The sequence below is a fragment of the Urocitellus parryii genome, chromosome 3 (genome assembly GCF_045843805.1).
Source record: "Urocitellus parryii isolate mUroPar1 chromosome 3, mUroPar1.hap1, whole genome shotgun sequence".
Taxonomy (NCBI): Eukaryota; Metazoa; Chordata; class Mammalia; order Rodentia; family Sciuridae; genus Urocitellus; species Urocitellus parryii.
The window spans coordinates 71,919,432-71,939,220 of NC_135533.1; the positions used below are offsets into that span (position 1 = coordinate 71,919,432).

The 19,789-nt window shown below is 34.5% G+C and overlaps 1 protein-coding gene and 1 pseudogene across 1 annotated transcript in view; both read left to right on the forward strand.

Moving 5' to 3' along the window:
* Window positions 1-19,789, forward strand: part of Znf277 (zinc finger protein 277) — a 123,505-nt gene that overhangs the window by 87,611 nt on the left and 16,105 nt on the right. The window contains exons 5-6 of the mRNA XM_026408250.2: window positions 9,987-10,078; window positions 19,478-19,588. Coding sequence (XP_026264035.1) covers window positions 9,987-10,078; window positions 19,478-19,588 — 203 coding nt within the window. The remainder of the gene's footprint in view (window positions 1-9,986; window positions 10,079-19,477; window positions 19,589-19,789) is intronic.
* LOC113196367 (S-methyl-5'-thioadenosine phosphorylase pseudogene) lies at window positions 6,448-7,240 on the forward strand (annotated as a pseudogene).

The window sequence follows — 19,789 nt, forward strand, 5'->3', positions numbered from 1 at the left end:
GACTTTTGCCAACCAAGGAATCATACAGGAGCTTTGGTATTTAGAGTTTTTACTGAGATTTCACTGAGTAAATGTGATTGATTAGATCATTAACCACAACCCAGAGGTTAGGGTGATATCTTGTGGCTCAAAACCCTAACCTGATTAGTATTTCTGGCTGGCCAGTCCCCATCCTGAGTTATTTCTTTAGCATATTCTTGCCTAGCACATGTGAGGCACTGAGTTCGATCCTCATAACCGTAAAAAATAAATGAATAAAATAAAGGTATTATGTTCATCTACAACTAAAAATATTAAAACAAAAAAGAAAGAAAAGAAAAAAAGCCTCCCATCAATAACAAAGACATTCCAATCACTCAGGAAAGTCCAAGGGTTTAGAAGTTTTCTAAGAAAAACAGGACAATGACCAGCCTAATTCTCTATTATGCAAACCCTCCACTTGGTGTATTTTCCTTTAGTTAAAAAAAAAATAAGAAGAACCAAATTTGGGGTCTACCATTAGGTTTAAATTTTTTGTGTGTTTATGTATAGATAAATATATTTTTATTTATTCTTTTCTGTTTATGAGCCCATCCTACCCTTTTTTTTCCTTTTCCTTCCTTTACTCCTATTTCCATCCTACATTGTTTTATATTAGCCAGAAACACTTACTAGAACAGGAGAAGTTCATAGGTTAAGGGCACAATCCTCTACAAGACTGAAAAAAATATCAAATACCTGGGAGATAATCCATGGCTCTAGAAGTAGAAGTAGGAGAAATAGGAAAGTCTGTGGCATTCCTGTAGAGCCTTTAGGCCACTGCCATAACTTGGAGAGAAGTGTTCTATGTTAGAGGAGTGCCCCAAGTTCCTGGACCGAGAATTCCTAACAGATTCTGCCATGCTCCTTCCCTTGGGCTAGGTTGGGAAGGAATCTTAGAATTGGCTATTTTTTCTCTTGACTAACAGGGACTTTAAGGCTGTTTTTGCTAAAAGCACTGACTCTGCTTGGGCCTGCAGATATCCAGTACGCAACTGAAAGGAGGATAAAAGCTTGGCATCTCTGCCTTCATTTACATCTGTCTTCTTTGATACTTTAAGCAGGTAATTCTTTCCCTCCAAGATGGAAGGCATCAAGGTAAAAATAACTAAGATATTTTCAAGACTCAGAGGGACACCATAATCAACTGACAGCTTTTACACTGTCCTGTTCCAGATCAACAAGTTGCACCTAAAAGTATCTAGCCATTGCTTAAAAACTCAAGGAACATGCTGTCTTGCTTTCCTGACCTGTTCTTTTCTCTGAGTCATTCTCTCCTCTGGTCACCTTGTATTCCAAAAATCACAGGTCTGATTGATAAACATGTTGTGAGGAGCTCACACAAGAGCAACTTTCTTATTGCTGCCATCAGGGCTCTGCTCAGCATCCTGAGATAATGACTGACAACAGTTTAACGAAGACTGCTCAACTGTGTAGACTTCTGAACTCACTTCCCTGTATAATCTGGAAGTTCGTGTCAGTAATCTTGACTCAGGATGGAAGACAGAGCTGAGGATGTTTGACTCCCCCTTATCTATAGCTATGTTGAATAAATTCTTCTCTTGCCTTTCACCATTACTTTTTCCATTTGGTTTTGTGGTGAGTAGCTGGATCTGATTTGTTGGGACTGCACAAAATCAGGTACACTCTGGCTCAGGACTCCAGTAACACACCACTCACATCCACTCAATCAGGAAACTGTTGTAAATCTCTTACTTGTCAGTATTCATAAAATGTTTTTTATATCTATAGTTAGTATCAGCCTTAGTTTTACTAATTTACAATGCAAGCTGTTTCCATTGGATTTGTCATTTTAAGCACCAGTTTTTGGCTTTCCTATGTACAGGTTCTTACTTAAACATTTTCTAAATTGCAATCTTCCTAATTTGATTGATTTTTATTTTTTGTAATTTCACCCAAACATTTTTCTTTCCTACCTATATGTCAATCCTCTATGACTGTGTTCAGTGCCATCTGGTTTATCTGCTGTTTCATTAGTGTTTCCTCTGTTCCCAACTTATGAATAAAGATAAAAGACTACATGCTGACCTCTTTGCTACTATACATGACATTTTATGCCAATTAGAAAAACATGCAGCTTATTATTATGACTCATTGCCTACTATATAAGCTGATCTTACATTCTAAACCCATAAAAACTATGGTTTTTATCCCAGCCTATTTTATAATGAAACTTTTATCTGATTTCATTATCTGCTTGAGAAACTCAAACATATAACATCTGTGCCATTATAAACCTACTGTATAGCCCAGCATGAAATTTTTAGAAAAATAAAACCACAAAGCTGATCAATTTGTATATCTTTGTGGTCCTTTCTGTAGATTGTCTCCTAATATTATATTTTTTGTTCATAAATGACATTAAATATATGCTACAACTCATTCTGGGAGATGCTATGGTTTCACAGGAAGGAAGGAAAAAGAAGGAAAGAAGAAGAAAAGAAATAAAGAGAAAATAAAATATAATTTTCTGATTGTTCAAGTAGCTTGTGTTCAGTTTCTTCCTTATTAATGTATAATGCCTGATCAGCTCCTTTTAGCATGTTTGCTACAGAAAAAGAAGTACAGAATGTAGAACTTAGTTTTGTTTTTTCACATCATAGCAAGTAAACTGCAAGGTGAATAATGACAATGTGGTTGTCTTCTGCCTAAACTTTTCTTAATCACTTAAAAGATTTATGGAGATAAAAGTCACAGGAAATAGTAACCCTAGTAAACAGATAGTGTGTAACCCTGTCTGTTATTTGTAGCACATTGGAGGCTACAAAGAGGAATCAAATAGTTTTGCCCTTAGCAAGCTTATCATGTAGTAGCATATATGTTGATTACATAGAGATAATAACAGTAATAAGATTTTCTTAGCAGTTACCCATGTGCTTAGGAAGACTACTATTGGTTTGAAAAATTTTCTATTTTCTACACATTAGAACCTGAGTCCCGGGCTATAGAATTATTTTGTGGTTTAAGATTTAGAGACAGGGTTCCTAACAACCAAATTAAATGTATGAACCTAAGAATAGTCTCAAGTAAGAGGTAGTGAAGAACAATATTCTTGGGACAGTGGAAGAAATTTAAGTATCAACTGGCTGCTACATGCTATTTTGAAGTTATTGTTCATTTTCTTAGGTATAATGATAATAGTTTGTGGTGTGTGTCAGAGAATGTCCTTATTCTTAGTAGAGGCATACTGAAATATTTAGGACAAAAGTGTCATGATTCTGCAACTTATTTTTAAATGGTTCAGCCAAAAAAAAAAAAGGAAATGCAAAAAAATCTGTGTGTGTGCACGTGCACACTTAAAGAGAGAAAAAAAATCTATGGCAAAATGTTACCAGTTACTAAATGTAAGCCTTAGGTGTAGGAATTTCTTTGTACTATTATTATAACTTTTCTGTATTGGTGAGAATTTTCATAGTGAAAAATCACAGAAGAAATAAAATAGTGATAAAATTAGGGAAACTACCTGTGTCGAATGGGTTCTCTGTTTACAAATTCACTTGACATGTCATAACTATGTCACCAAAACCAATTTCAGTGAAGGAGAACTTTCTTCTCCTTAATTTATTGAGTTGAGTAGAAAGGATAGTGAAAATTGTTACAGACACAGTATTTTCCAGATTAAAATATTTGTTTATTTTAATGTGTTTTATTTATGTATAAGTAAAATTTGACTAAAAGTATATATAACATTTGGTGTTCTCATTTTAAGAAATAAGGAGAATTTCCTATCAGATTAATTATATAAGACACAAATACTTCTTAGAGTTGACTTTATTAAATAAGAGAGAAAACTTGATATCATTATTTCAAGTTAATAATTTTAAAAATATAATAATTGTTATACAATAATAATCTTAGTTCCTTAATTATTGGATTTAGTAATTATCACTCTTTTGGTTCCTAATCTTAATCTTGACTTGTACCTCCTGTTTTGTTTATTAAAGTCAAGTACATGCCCGTAATCCTAGTGACTCCCAAGGCTGAGGGAGTTTGAGGTCAACCTGCCTGGGCTACTTAAAGAGGCCTTATCTCAAAATTTAAAAAATAAAAAAAAAAAAAATAAAGGACTGGAGATGTAGTTTAATGGTAGAACATCCCTGTAATTTAATTCCCAGTACCACAAAATAAAAAGATATATACTCATTAAAATTATGTATATATAATAGTAAAAGTAAAAATGAAAAAAAAACATGCATTTGTAAGCCCCCCCAAAAAAATTGGATACACATACAACTAATTCTAAAAGCAATTTTAAAAAGTAAAAATTATAGTATTTTAAAGTAAAAACCAATTTCTCCAAACCCCTCCCCTACAGCAATATAAAATTCTTGGAATATTTCTAAACATTGTCAGTTATGATGTTTAAAAAGAAAAACTTGTAAGTTTTTTTTTTTTAAATCATAACCAACAATAATTTTTTTAGAGTAGTTTATATGTGCAGTAAGCTATTATCTGGTTTTGGTTTTTGTTTGGTTTGGTTTGGTACTAGAGATTCAACCCAGGGTTTCTTTACCACTGAATTACATCTCCAGCCCTTTTTATTTTTTATTTTAAAATGGGATCTCTCTAAGCTGCTTAGGGCCTCACTAAGTTGCTGAGGCTGGCCCCAAACTTGCAATCTTCCTGCCCCAGCCTCCTGAGTCACTGGAATTACAGGCTTGTGCCACCATGCCCAGCTATTAACTGTATTTAAAAATGTCATTTTATTATAGGAAACTCTCCAATTTATGTATGAAATACAAATCATATAAGTACCAACCATATGTCAGTAAGGAATAATCAAGTGTGTATAAATACTTCTTTGAGATCATTTTGATATTCAGAAGAGCATTCAGATTTGTCGTATGTGTGTTGTTGTACTTGGGGTATAAATTTAATTGTGTGTTGAGAATCTGCTTTAAGAAATTAGCTCATTTTCTATTAGCAGAGATTGTTAGGAAACAGTTTTTCTAAAGACCAAGCAATGTAGGTGATGATAGAACACCATAAACGGGTGTTCAGAAACCAAGAAAGTGAGAAATCAGCAGAAACTGAGTCCTAGAGAAGAGTTATGGCCAAGATTACAGTTATCACTAGGTAGTCACAAAAACAGAAGAAAGCAGAGTTCCTAAATCCCAGTTGACTGATCTTTCCATTCACCACAGTTGTACATTTGGACTGAGCCTTGAAGGACAAGGATAAACTCTAATGGGCAAAAGATGAAACAGTTGCTTCAGCCCATTTAGTTTAAGAAATCATAATAAGTTATTGTGAATGCTACAGAGAATAATAAACAAATTATAGTATTTATTGTTGCTTTACTTACAACATAAGGTTACAAGGGGAATCAATGTGAGAGAAGGCTTTTTAAAACCTAGGTTAGAATCAAGTACAGAACATTGAGAATGACATATTGAAGACTGAATTCTATTCAGTAGAAAACAGGGATCCATGAATATGTTACTTAAAGCTTTGTGGAGTACCAGTTCTAGTTGTTTCACTTCCAGATGCAGTGTACTCATTACGTATTTATAGACTACTTTTTAAAAAATCCATTTACAATCGGAATTTGTCTTCCATCCCTTTGGGCGTGCATCAGATAAACATTTTTAAATGCATATTGGGGGCAGTATTTCCTTTAAATCTGTCTATCTATCTGGTAACTCGTAGCCTCAGTAGATCCAAATCATGGAGTACTCAGAAATAAGAGACAAAGCTTACCTGCTAGATGACAACACCATCTGCAACCCATTCAGGGAAGATGCTAGAGTTACTCTCTCACGTACCAAACATATTTAACAATTTTAGTCTTTAGAGTTTGATTATCTGGTTTTCTTCATGTGTTTTGGGGAGATCCTATATATAGTTGTGATCCAGGTTAACAGGAAGAACAGAAAATCTAAACAAAGAATAATAAATGGAAATGAGTGGTAGATGAAGGAGCTGGTTGCTTACAGAAATGAACCCACTAACAGTAATGAAAACTTTCAGTGAATGAAAGTAGATGAGCATAGATGGCCAAAAAAGAGAGAATAAACTCCAACTGGGGAGAGCTCAACGGTTTAGAATTATTTGTAGGGGCAAAGAGATCCTGAATGTAAAATATATTTGTACTACAATACAATATGGTAACAATTATTCCTGGCAAGGACACTATATCATACTGAACAGGTTAAATTACATCTTGAATTGGGGGCTAGGGTTGTGGCTCAGAGGTAGAGTGCTCGCCTACCAGGCACTGGGTTCAATCCTCAGCATCACATAAAAATAAAATAAAGATATTGTGTCCATCTATAACTAAAAAATAAGTATTTTTTTAAAAAGGCATTTAAATTACATCTTGAATTGGAAATGCAGTGAAAACAAGGAGATGAGGCCCAGCATCTAGGCCCTGCACGCTTGCCCATACAGCTTCCTTTCTGTGCAGACATGGCCTTGGGCACTGCTACCACAGGCATGAAGATTGAAATAATTAGTGGAACAGGCCTAGATGGTTCAGAAATTTTAGAAAGAAGAACTGAAAAATATGTGGATTCTCCATTTGGCAAGCCATCTGATGCCTTAATTTGAGAGAAGATAAAAATATGAATTGCATCCCCCTTGTAAGACATCGGAGGCAGCATACCATCATGCCTTCAAAAGTCATCTGCCAGGCAAACATCTTGACTCTAAAGGACTTCATGCATGTCAGTGATGACAGCTTGCAACTCCTTGATGGAGGAGATTCAGCCCAATGATATGGTCATTATCAGTCATCAGTTCATCAACAGGACCACCATGAAGCCTCAGACCTTCTATGATGGAAGTCATTCCTGTGCCAGAACAGTGTGTCATATTCCAATGGGCGAGCTGTTCTGACACTCTAGTGTCACTCAAAGGGGAGAGTAGTTATAAGTGAAGGACCTTGTTTTAGCTTCTCGGCAGAAAGCTTCATGTTCTGCACCAGGGATTTAGATATTGTCGATATAATCATGGTTCCAGATGTAGTTCTTGCTGAAGAGGCTGGAATTTGCTACATAGGCATCACCATGGCAACAAATTATGATTGCTGGAAGGAGCACAAGGAAGCAGTTTCAATGAAACGAGTTTTAAAGACCCTGAAAGAAAATGCCAATAAAGCCAAAGTTTACTCCTTGCTACCATCCTCAGGTAAGGGTCCATGGAATGGTCAGGAACATTCCATAACCTAAAGAATATGGCCCTCTTATTACCAACACATTAAAATAGATGGCTGCCCAGAAGAAGATTTTCTAGTCATTTTTGCATGTTTTGCTTAACTGGTGGTGGGGGCTTGATTTGAGAAAGACATGCAGCTTTCATGTGCCTTGCCTACAAAAGAAGAACATGATGGAAAGAAAGATAAGACATTGCGTGTATTGGAGACTCCACCTAAAAGACTTAGACTCTTTCAGAGCACACAAGAAAAGCAAATAAATAGTAAACATGGGGTAAGGCTTACATTTGGGAGAAAAAAAACAAAAAGATAACGTTCTCACCTCATCACCCCCAATTCAGTTTGTAACAATAAAGATTGTAGGATAATATCCACTTTCCTATGTTGCCAAGGAATATAAGAAAGAAATGGGACTCTGGGTATTTATTGTAAATTGGTATAGTCTTTTTGGAGGGAAGTTCTGGTAAAATGCATCAGAAGGCTTAAAAATACTAATGAAACTTTGTTGGTACTCCTTAGAATTTCCCCTTAAAAAATTGTGTGAGAGGAGCTGCGGTTGTAGCTCAGTGATAAAGCACTTGCCTAGCATGTGTGAAGCACTGGGTTCAATTCTCAGCACTGCATATAAATACATTTTTTTAAAAGTTCCATTGACAACTAAAAACTATTTTTTAAAAAAAATTGTGTGAGAGATACATATAAAATTATGTATGAAGGGATATGTCTAATATTTGTTATTAGTTATCATAGCAAATATTCAGAACAATCTGAATATCCAATAATTAGAAGTAAATTATGGTTTAGTTATAATTAGATCGTAAAGCAATCAGCAACAAATCATATTTTCAGGTAATATTTAATGTCCTAAAAAATGGTTGCTATATAAAATGGAAAAAAGTAAGCCTTTTACAATAGTAGTTTTGTTTTAAAATGGTATGTAAGTATAATAAGGCTAAAAGGAAACACATAATATATTATTATCATATTTTGGAGAGAAATAGTAGATAATTTTAATTTTCTTTGAATATTTCTGTATCTTCACATTTTTCTATAACTAGCATAATCAAATAATAAAATTAAAGGAATTTAAAAAGGAAAACATAGGAGTTGCTTTTGAAGCCATCTCATATAAAGCTTAACCTTTTAAATACCAATTTAAAATCTCCATAATCTAAAAAATTCACTTATGTAAAATACCTCTTTTTTTAATTAGAAATAAGGCATAATTGTACTTGCATATATTATCAATCCTATCATTTTAGTGTGTTCTAAAGACTCAAATTCTAAGCACCTCATCCATCTCTGCCTCATTTCAATGAAGTTTTAGTGTGGATATGCTGTAGAAAAATTTTAGTGCTGTCCTACCTCTCCAGATCTCTATTTCCTAGACTCTGGACTTGTTCACTAAATAGATCATTGTTTTAAGCTCTGTATATGGATATACTATAGTAGGTACCTTCTAAGAAAAAAGCTACTGTTTCATGAAAATAGCAACAACTTTAGCACCAAGTAGCTATGTAGCTTTAAACATGCTACCATAAAGTCTCTTTATAGAGTTAGTAGATAGTTTCATAAGGTCCCTTTGAGCTCACATGTTCTGAAAGCCAGTCCTGAGCAACATTGCTCAGAAAGGAAATCTTATTGGAGTAGAGAAGTTAGATGTGGTTAGGAGAAATAGAATATATTAATAGGAGAAAAGGCCTTTGTCTTCCTTCGGAAGACAAAAGAGGCAATAACTACCAGAGATGACACCAAGAATTTAAGTGGTCTCAATAAAAATAATATCCTACATTTAATTCACAATTTGATTTTTATTTTTCCTTATGATACTGGGAGTCAAACCCAGGTCCTCAGGCATGCTAGGCAAATACTGTATCGCTGAGCCACATCCCCAGCACACAATTTGAACTCTTTACATAAATTAGCTGATTTATTTCTATAATCAGTGCTGCAAGATGATATTTTATTTTTATTTTAAAAATGAGGTAACTGGGGATTAAAAAGGTAAATATTGATTATAGGTGAGAGCCAAATTTCAATTCTAAATCTCCTCTGTGTTTCAGTGATTCTTAACTGTTGCACTGAGTCAGAAATAGGAATCAAGTTTTTGATGAACAGATTAAATCTGTAAGTGAAAAGGCCAAGGGAAATAAAATGACTTCTGGGAAAGAGAAGTATACAACCATCCTGATTAAAGTCAGACTCAACCAAAGCATATTTTTAATTATTTGAGTTGGAATGTACAAGATTAATGTGCATGAAAACAACATTTTAAAAAGTATTTCTAGCTGGAAAAAATATAGGTATGAAAAAAGCGATTATAATCAGGCAATTCTATAAGAGATTTATTTCTAGTACTCCCATAACTGAATAAAAATTGGACTCAGGGTGATGGTAATGGAAATGGTGGAGAAAAATAACATGAAACAGTTCAAGTGAAAATTGAGCAGAACTTAATTACAAACTAAGATTCAGAGAAAGAAGTAGGTTAAAAAAAAAACACCGTATTTTTGTTTTAGGAAGGTGAGGATAGGAGACAGAAGGTTAAGAGCAGGGTGGAAAAACCTTGCTGATTTTTAGTTTCTTGCATAGCTGTTTAACTGGAGTGTTCTATAGATTTTTAATGGTACAGACTTGGAGTATTGATACAAAGACAATAATGGAAAAATTTGAAAAACTAGCAGTTTCTGTGTACTCCCTTTTGCTTTCATCCCCCCTTTCCTCCCATTCTAACTATGATATTTGCCAACTTTGTATTTATTAAAGATAATATAAATCGGTTTCTACTTTACAGAAAGAAATTCTGGAACAACAGCAGCAAGAACGAAATGATACCAATTTCCATGGCATTTGTATGTTTTGCAATGAGGAATTCGTAGGAAACAGGTTTGCCGTTATGCAACTTTAAATATTATCATTATTAATCTGAAAACTTGTTAATACATTTGTAATTGTCGGTTGTATTAGTTAAGTTTTATGGGTTGGCCCAGGACCCCTTCATAAATGAGTAGTACTTTTTTTCTTTAATATGCCTGACATCAAAGATGAACTGTGGTTGCTCTAAGCAGATCAGGGGAATACAATACCAAAAAATAGATATTTAATCCTGTAGGGCTTTTAAAATTGGCTGACAGGCAAGACCATATGCAACAAACTACAGATGTACCTCTCTATACTAACTTGTTAATGCTAAATGTTTGGCAGTTTTTAGTTTCGGTTGTTTTTTATTTTTTTATTTTTGTTTTTTGCCATGCTGTGGATCAAACCCAGGGCCTTACACGTGCTAGGAAGGCATTCTACCAATGTGCTAAATCCCCAACCCCTGGCTTTTCACTTTTGAATATTAAAAATGATGAAAATCAAAAAGTTGTGATATTATTAATTAAGTCACCAAGCCTTATTGATCTAAAATCAACTGGTGTACTACAATTCATTTCTGGAAACTAATCATTGATAGTTTGCATCAGATTCTACAGGTTTTCAGTTCAAACCTCAACATGATCACCCCCATTTTAGATGCCAATCATAAGTTAAGGGGTTCCCAGGGTACTTGAATTTTTGACCAACTAGCTATGAAGTCAGAGGTTCCAACTGAAATTTTTCATTTGTTTGATATTTCTCTAGAATGACTCATAGAACTCAGGAAATCATTGTGCTTATAATTATAGGTTTATTATGAAAGAATAAAGATCAGATCAGCCAAGTCAAGAGCTGGATAAGGCAAGATCTGAGGGGGTCCTAAATGCAGAGTTTTGTGCCCTTTCCTCAAGGAATAAGGACCTGTCATCCTCCTGACACACCACTGAATTCACTAACCAGCAATCTCCACTGAGCTTTGATGTTGAATTTTTATTGGAACTTCATTATGTAACTGTGACTGGTTAGATCATTGAACTCAATCTGCAGCCTCTCTCCCCTCTCTGGAGATCAGGATGGTTCAATATCCCAACTATTAATCATATTTACTATACTTTTTATCATTATTTTAGCATGTACTCCTTCTATTTATTAAAATTTATTATAAAACAGTGTGCTGTACTATGCCAGCAGCAGCCTCATGTTCTTGTTCACCATGTGCCTTAATTGTATCAGGAGGCCACATTGAGTGCTTTGTATAAGTACATTATGTGATTTTTGCACAGTGATGAAATTGCTAATAACCCATTTTTCAGAATTTATCACTGTTATTATATTAGCTATACTGCAGTCCTGTACTTGTATTTTCCCATTATAGGGACATAAAAAGAATCCAAACACAAAGAGTTAAATAATGGACAAGGAAGAGGAATGAGTACTTTCTTATTCTAGATCTATTCTTTTCTTTTGTTTATTTGTTATTTTTAGTTACACATGATAGTAGAATCTATTTTAACATATTTATATAAGCATGTAGAATATACCTAATTCTAATTAGATATAATCCATATATCTATTATAGTAGATATATCTAATACCTAATTAGATGTAATAATTCTAATTAGGATCCCAATCTTGTAGATGTGCATGATGTTGAGATTCACCGTGGTGTGGTGTATTCATATATGTACCTAGGAAAATTATGTCAGATACATTCCACTGTCTTTTCTATTTCTATCCCCCCTCCCTTCCCTTCATTCCCCTTTATCTAATCCACTGAACTTCTAATCCCTTTGCCTCCCTTTTAGCATCCACATATCAGACAGAACATTTGACCTTTGGTTTTGGGGGAATGGCTCATTTCACTTGGCTTCATAGTCTCCAGATCCATCTACTTACCAGTGAATGTCATAAAGTCATTCTTCTTTATGACTGAGTAATATTCCATTGTATACATACCACAATTTCTTTATCCATTCCTCTGTTGGTGAATATCTAAGTTGGGTCCATAGCTTAGTTATTGTGAATTGCACTGCTATAAACATAGATGCGGCTGTGTCGCTGTAGTATGCTGATTTAACTCCTGTGGCTATATACCGAGGAGCAGGATAAGTAGATCAAATGGTGGTTACCTTCCTAGATTTTTGAGAAATCACTCTGCTTTCCAGAGTGATTGCACTAATTTGCAGTTCCACCAACAATGTATGAGTGTATCTTTTTTCCCACATCCTCACCAATATTTATTGTTACTATGTTCTTGATAATTGTCATTCTGGTTGGAGTGAAGTGAAATCTCAGTGTAGTTTTGATTTGCATTTCTCTAATTGCTAGAAATGTTGAACATTTTTTCCTATATTGTTTATTATTATTTTTCTTCTTTTGAGAAGTGTCTGTTTAATTCCTATGCCCATTTATTGATTGAATTATTTGTTTTTCTGGTGTTCATCTTTTTGAGTTCTTTGTATATCCTGGAAATTAACTCCTTATATGAGGTGTAGATGGGAAAAATTTTCTCCCATTCTGTAGGCTCTCTCATTCACGCTCTTGACTGTTTCCTTTGCTGTGAATACCACTTATTTGTATTCACAACAAGAATAGTTTAATACCATACCATTTATTGATTTTTTATTTTATTTCTTGGGCTTTAGGAGCTTTGTTGAGGAAGTCAGCTCCTAAGCTGACATGTTGAAGTGTTGGGCCTGCATTTTCTGCTAGTAGGTGTAGGGTTTCTGGTATAATACCTAAGTCTTTGCTAGATCTATTCTTTATCCTCCCCAGTACACCTTTGACCATGGAATGTACTAGCTATTTCTTTTAACCTATTGGTCTGAGTCTAAAGTGTATCTCTTATAGACAGCATATAGTTGGGTCATTTTTTAAAATCCATTGTGCCTTTTGATTGCAGTGTTTCTTTCGTGTCTAATATAATTACTAATAACATGGAATTTACTTCTAATATTTTGCTATTTGTTTTCTATTTTTTAGATTGTTTTATTCCTCTCCTCCTCCATTACTGCCTTCATTTGTATTGAATAGGCATTTTCCAGAATATGGTTTTTTAATTTCCTGTTGATTTTTTTATCATATTTTTTAGCTATTTTCTTAGTGAATATTCTGGGGATTATGATTAGAATTTTAATTTTAGAAAAATCTAATTCTAATCAATACCTATAACATAATTTCAGTGGTATAAAAAAATTTACTCCAACATAGTTTTTTTTTTCCCTCCCCACCCTTTGTTCCATTGTGACCATACAAAAGACATCTTACTGAATTATGCATTTGTCTATTAGACAAGAGTTGTCACCAAACATACATGTATATTGCCTTTTATATTTACCTTTGTAATTAGCTTTGCCAGTGTTCTTTATTTCTTCATTTAGATATGAGTTATCGTCAAGTGCCTAAAGGACTCCCTTTAGTTTCTTATTGGGAAAATATGCTAGTAGGAAATTCTTTCAGTTTCTGTTTATTTGGGAGTACCTTGATTTCTCCTCCTTTCTTTTCTTCTTCTTCTTCTTCTTCTTATTATTATTATTATTTTATTTTATTTTAGTTGTAGATGGACACAATACCTTTATTTTATTTATTTATCCTTATGTGATGCTAAGGATCAAACCCAGTGCCCTCAAACTTGCCAGGCAAACTCTCTACCACTGAGCCACAACCCCAGCCCCATTCTTCTTCATTTTTTGAAGAGCAGTTTTGCTTGACATCAAATTTTTGGTTTGTAGTCTTTTTTCCCCCAGCACTTTCATCATCCCCCTGCCTTCTCATATCCATAATTTCTGTTGAGAATTCAAATGTTAGTCTTATTAAGGATCCCTCATATATTATGAGTTAATTTTTTTCTTTCCACTTTCAAGACTCACTCTTTGTCTTTGCCCTTTGACAGTTTATATCTTGATTTGCATTTCGTTGGTGTCTTCTATTTGACGTCTGTTGGCTTCTTGTATTTTTTCATCAGATATGGGAAGTTTTCAGACTATATTTCTTCAGATCTCCTTTCTACCACTTCTCCTCTACCAGCATCTTTCAGAAATCCTATTATACATATGTTGGTAGAGGATGGCTCTAAGACTCTATTGATTTTTATTCAATCATTTTTCTTCTGTACCTGCACTGGAAAATCTCAATTGATCAGTCTTCAAGCTCAGTGAAATTAATTTTTTAATTTATTTTTTAGTTTTAGGCAGACACAATATCTTTATTTTATTTTTATGTGGTGCTGAGGATAGAACCCAGTGCCTCACATGTGTTTGGCGAGCACTCTACCACTAAGCCACAAGCCCAAACTCAGTGATTCTTACTTCTGCCAGCTCAAAGCTTCTTTTGAGTACCTTAGTAAAATTTTCAGTTCAGTCATTGTACTTTTCAACTTCAAAATTCCTAATCTTTTTTATAATTCCTACTTTTTTGTTGTTGTTAAATGTTCTTTGTTTGGTAAGGTATCATTCTCAGACTTACCTTTGATTCTTTAGACATGGTTTCCTTTAGTGTTTTTGAACATATTCATCTTAGCTGACTTAAAGTCTTTGTTAGATTCTGGACTTCCTCTGGAGTAATTTTTTGTTGTTGTTGTTGTTGTTGTTTTATTTTTTTGTAGTTGGAGATGGACATAATACCTTCACTTTATTTATTTATTCTTATGGGATGCTGAGGAGTAATTTCTGTTGACTTTTTTTTCCCATGTGTATGAATTAGGGGTTTTTGTTTGGTTTGTTTGCATATTATTTTTTTTGAAAACTCAACATCTAAGTAACATAATGTGAAAATAATAAGAAAATAATAAATAATATAATGTGGCAACTCAATCAGATTCCTCCCCTGCTTCACCAGGGTTTTTATTGCTATTTGTATGTTTAATAACTTTCATAGACTAATTTTTTAAACTGTGTACTCTTGATCATGTGTGGACTCTGAAGTCTTTACCCAGTTAGCTTAGTGTTCACTAATGATCAGTTCTTTGTCTAGGATTCTGTATGTAGATTGAAAAATACCTTCAACCCTACATGAGTTTACACCTCTGCCGTAGCCTACACTTCATTGTTGGGTAGAGGCTCAGAATTAGCTACAAGTAAGAGATTAGGTCTTTTCATTTTTTTCCTGAGCTTGCACATGGCCTTCTAGATCCCCAGGAATATGCCAGAACTTTTCAGATTTTTCTATAGGCATCTCATTCCCCAGTTCTTTATAGGTGTTTTGGCTAGGCATTATTTGCCCCAATCAATATTTTCCTCAGGCAGCTGTGATGTTAAAAAAGTTGTCGCTGATTTTTTTTTTTTTTTTTTTTTTTTTTTTTTTTGCAAATAGCCTGAGTAGACTTAGGTCATATAAAGAAAAACCCTGTGAATGGGACTTTTCTCAGTACCTGACAGACAAATAGTAATGATTCTTTAGAAATGTCCCACTCTTCCTTTGGCCTCCAGTGCCTGTGAGGCTGCTGGGTTTCAAAGCTGTGGTGTAGCTTAAGAGAGAGGAATGAAATAGAGCACCACAAAGTTCATCATTCTTACTATTAAAAAAAAATTAATATATATTATTAGTTGTTGATGGACCTTTATTTTATTCATTTATTAAATACAGTGATGAGACTCAAACCCAGTGCCTCCCACATGCTAGGCAAGTACTCTATCACTGAGCCACAACCCCAACCCATTGCCATTTTTTCTTCAATAACTCATTAGATTTTTGTAAGCCTCTGGTGAATTTCCAGAGTTCTAAAAACAAAGTTGATTTTTGACAATTTTTGCCCATGTCCTAATTGCTTTTATGGAGGAACAGATTTTCAGACATCCTTATGAAAGTTCTTCTCAAAGCTGTTCCTTTAACTTAATCCAATTTGCCCAAAATACCTTTTTAAGTTTAGAGAAGGGAACTGGGGTTGTGGCTCAGCAGTAGAGCACTTGCCTAGCAGGTGTGAGGCCCTGGGTTCCATCCTCAGCACCAAATAAAAATAAATAAATAAAAGTATTGTGTCCAACTACAATTAAAAAATAAATAAATACCTTTTAAAAAAGTTTAGAGAAGACTGATAACAGCTAATATTAAGCCAGGGGAAAAAAATGAGATTGGAGAGAATTGTGTAGGGAAATTTTTATTTCTAAAGTGTAGAAGGAAGAAGTCTAGTTCATGAAGTAATACTGTAAGTAAAATTTCAATTCAACCCCAAATGTATTAATTATATATTAATAATTATTAGATGCCTTTAAGAACTAATATGAATGTGAAAAAAGATGTAAATGTGAAAAAAAATTATGAAAACTAAGTTTCTGTGAAACTTGTAATTTGAAGACAAATTGTATGATTAATGTTAAAGTTAAGTTTATAAAGAAGGTAAGGAGTTCAAATACTAGTTTAAATTGTCATATAGTTAATTTTTCAGAAATGAAATCTTAATTAGCTAGAAATTAATTTAAATTTAAAAACTGAAGTCAACAATTTAGGAGATCATCTGACTGATCATAAATTAAAGAATTTGAAAATCTAAGACAAAGCAGATCAAGTAAGGTGCCATCTTTGCTCCAAAGCCCCAAAGATTTTCCTGCCTTCACCAACCAGCTGCTAGGGTTAGTAGAGTGAACGCAAATGATAGTGACTTCTTCCCACCTTCTCAACTCACAGAAATAGGGTGAATTAACCCAGTGTTGACTTGGCTAGCAAACCAGTTAGATGGTTACATTAGTCAGGGTTCTCTGAGACATAGAATTATATAAGAGGATATTATTAGAGGAACTGGCTCACACAATTAGGAGCTACTAGAGAGAACAATACCTTCTTGAACCTGCTGCCATTCTAACTATACCTGGCCGTCCTTTAGTGCCTGGACATCAGTCTTAGAACCCAAAGGAAGTTATGGCTAAGTTTGGGCCACTGCTCCCTAAAGCCAGAAGATACCAAAGAATATCAGATTACAGCCTGGGGCCAAGCAAAGACTGGTAACTCCACCAAAACTCTTCCTTGGGCAGGCCTCCCTCTGTTTTGTCCTTTCACAGAATTTACCTCAATCCAGAAAGCAACAGGGATGGTAGCAATTGAGCACATGGGCAGGAGAACCCTCCCAACAAACCTGCTTGCTTTGAGACAACTGCCTATTTATCCTCTTCCCTGCCTTTTAAGATCTGATTACCTGGTTAGCAGGCTCAAAAACAAAAAATCTTTGGAACCAGGTTAGGCTCCCACAGGCACATTCACTGTGGGGAGGTAGCAGAGCCTAGAATCATGGAGAACATCTCAGTACCTCTGGGAGGATCTACCTTTAGCTAAGCTGGCCAAGAAGAACCCTTGTAGGCACAAAAGACTCTCTGAACTACCCCAACAAGTACTTTTAGTCATAGTTGTCAGCAATAGTTAAGCAGTTACACATTGAGCATGTTAACCACAGATTAATAAACATATCTCCACATAGTAAAAAGAAAAGGCCAACAGGCATTTTTGGAAATGTTTGTTTTATTTCACTTCCTCAAGGGAAAAAAGAAACTAAGCAATTTGGGCTGGGTGCAGTTGGTACACATGTAATTTTAGCAACTCAGGAGGCTGAGGCAAGGGGATTATAAATTCAAGGTCAGTGTCAGCAATTTACTGAGACCCTAAGCAACTTAATAAAGACCCTGCCTCAAAATAAAAAATAAGGGCTAGGGATATAATTTAGTGGTAAAATGCCCCTGAGTTCAATCCTAGTCCCCGCCTCCCCCCCCAAAAAAAATGGTGGGGGCAAGGAAAATATCTAAATAAGCTACATAAAATAAAATGTAATATGCCGATATGCATATAATATTTATGTGGGTTGTATACTGATAAGTTCCACAAAACTTTCACCTTTATTTTATGAAGTAAAGTTGTAATAACATCCTTGAAGGATATATTCTACAAATTTGCTTATTTGCTATTGTAGAAGTTACATAAATTAAAATTTGTTCACATATATACACCGTGGAAAACTATTCAGCCATATAAAACTATGAAATCCTTCATTTTTGTGAACATGGATAGAACTTGAGGATATGTCACAGAAAGACAAGTACCACATGATTTCATTGTTAGGTGGAATATAAACAAAGTTGATCTCATAGAAGTTGAGAATAGAATGGTGATTACCGGAATCTGGGGAGAACATGGGGTAAGGAAGGATGGGGAGAGGTTGATCAGTGGGCACAAAGTTATAGATAAAACAGGAGTAAGAAGTTGCTGTGTGCCATTGCACAATAGGGTGACTAGATAAAATGATAATGCACTTTGTATTTCAGAAAGCTAGAAGATAAGAGTGTGAATATTTTCACTATAAATAAATGATAAATGTTCAAGGAGACAGAAATGTTTAACCTGATTTAAACATTACATTAATGTATTTATCAAAATTTCATATGGTAGCCCATAAATATGTACATTTATGTTTTTATATGTCAGTTAAAATTAAATTTAGAAAACAATAAAATTTTCCTTTTCTGCATAGACTAATCAGTAGGCTGGTCATTTTGTTTCCAGTTCATCATAACCCTTGAAAGTAATTAGACCTGTTAACTGTGGGTTCAAGTTAGATAAATGTCTATGACCACAGTTTATCTTACTGTTAGGCAGTTGTTTCATCTCTCCCTCATTGTATTAGTTAGAGTTCTCCAGACAGAAAGAACCAATAGGATACTTGTGGGGATGGTAATACAAGAGATTTATTAGAGAAATTGATGTATGCAATCATAGAGGCTGAGAAGTCCCATGACAGGGTGTCTTAAGAGTTGGAGACCCTCAGGTGCCAGGAGCATGGCTCAGTCTGAAGGGCTAAGAACCAGGAAAACTGGTGGTGTAATTCTGTCTGAGACTGAAAGCTCAACCCTGGGGCCACCAGAGTAAAGTCTTGGAGTCCCAAAGCCAGAGAGCCTGGAATTCTGGTATCCAAGGTTGGGAGGAAGACAGTTCCCCAGCCTCAGAAGAGAGACTAAATCACCTTTCCTCTGTTTTTTCTTTTATCCACACTAACCAGATGGTGCCCACCTAAATTGAAGGCACATCTTCCCCAACTTAGTCCACTTAGGTTCAGGCCAGTTTCCTCTGGACACCCTCACAGACATGTCCAAAAATACTTCACCAGTTCTCTAGTATTTCTTAATCTAGTAAAGTTGATATCTAAAATTAACCATCGTACTTGTTATCAATTGCAAAAGTAGAGGAAGCACAATTTATTTAATAGGTTAAAGGACAGAAACCTGTTATTGCTGTGAGGATAACCCTTCCAGTGTCAGTTAATTTCAGCCTTTCAGTACTGATGTGATTATGTTTGTACTTACATACCTTATAACATATTACTCTTCAATAGCTGAAATGTTTATGCCAGTGTTTAGTGCTTGTTTAGTCCTCTTAATTATTGTTACATGATTACTATTTCTAGCCTAATTTGTTCCTAGATGATTTGTAAATAATATAAATTCTTCATAGATCTGTTCTTCTGAACCACATGGCCAGAGAGCATGCTTTCAATATTGGATTGCCAGACAACATTGTAAACTGCAGTGAATTTCTATGTATGTTACAGAAGAAGCTTGACAAGTAAGTACTATTTTATGAAACATGGCCTAGACATATTTTAATAATGGACTGTGAATTTTTTAAATTAATTTGATAAAAGTAATTGAAGAAATGGAAATCTCCTGTGCTGGAAGAATTTGCATTTTGTACAACCATCCTATCTTATGTAGAATATACTGACTTTAGTGTTTTTAAATTTTTTCAATTAAAATATGTCATTTA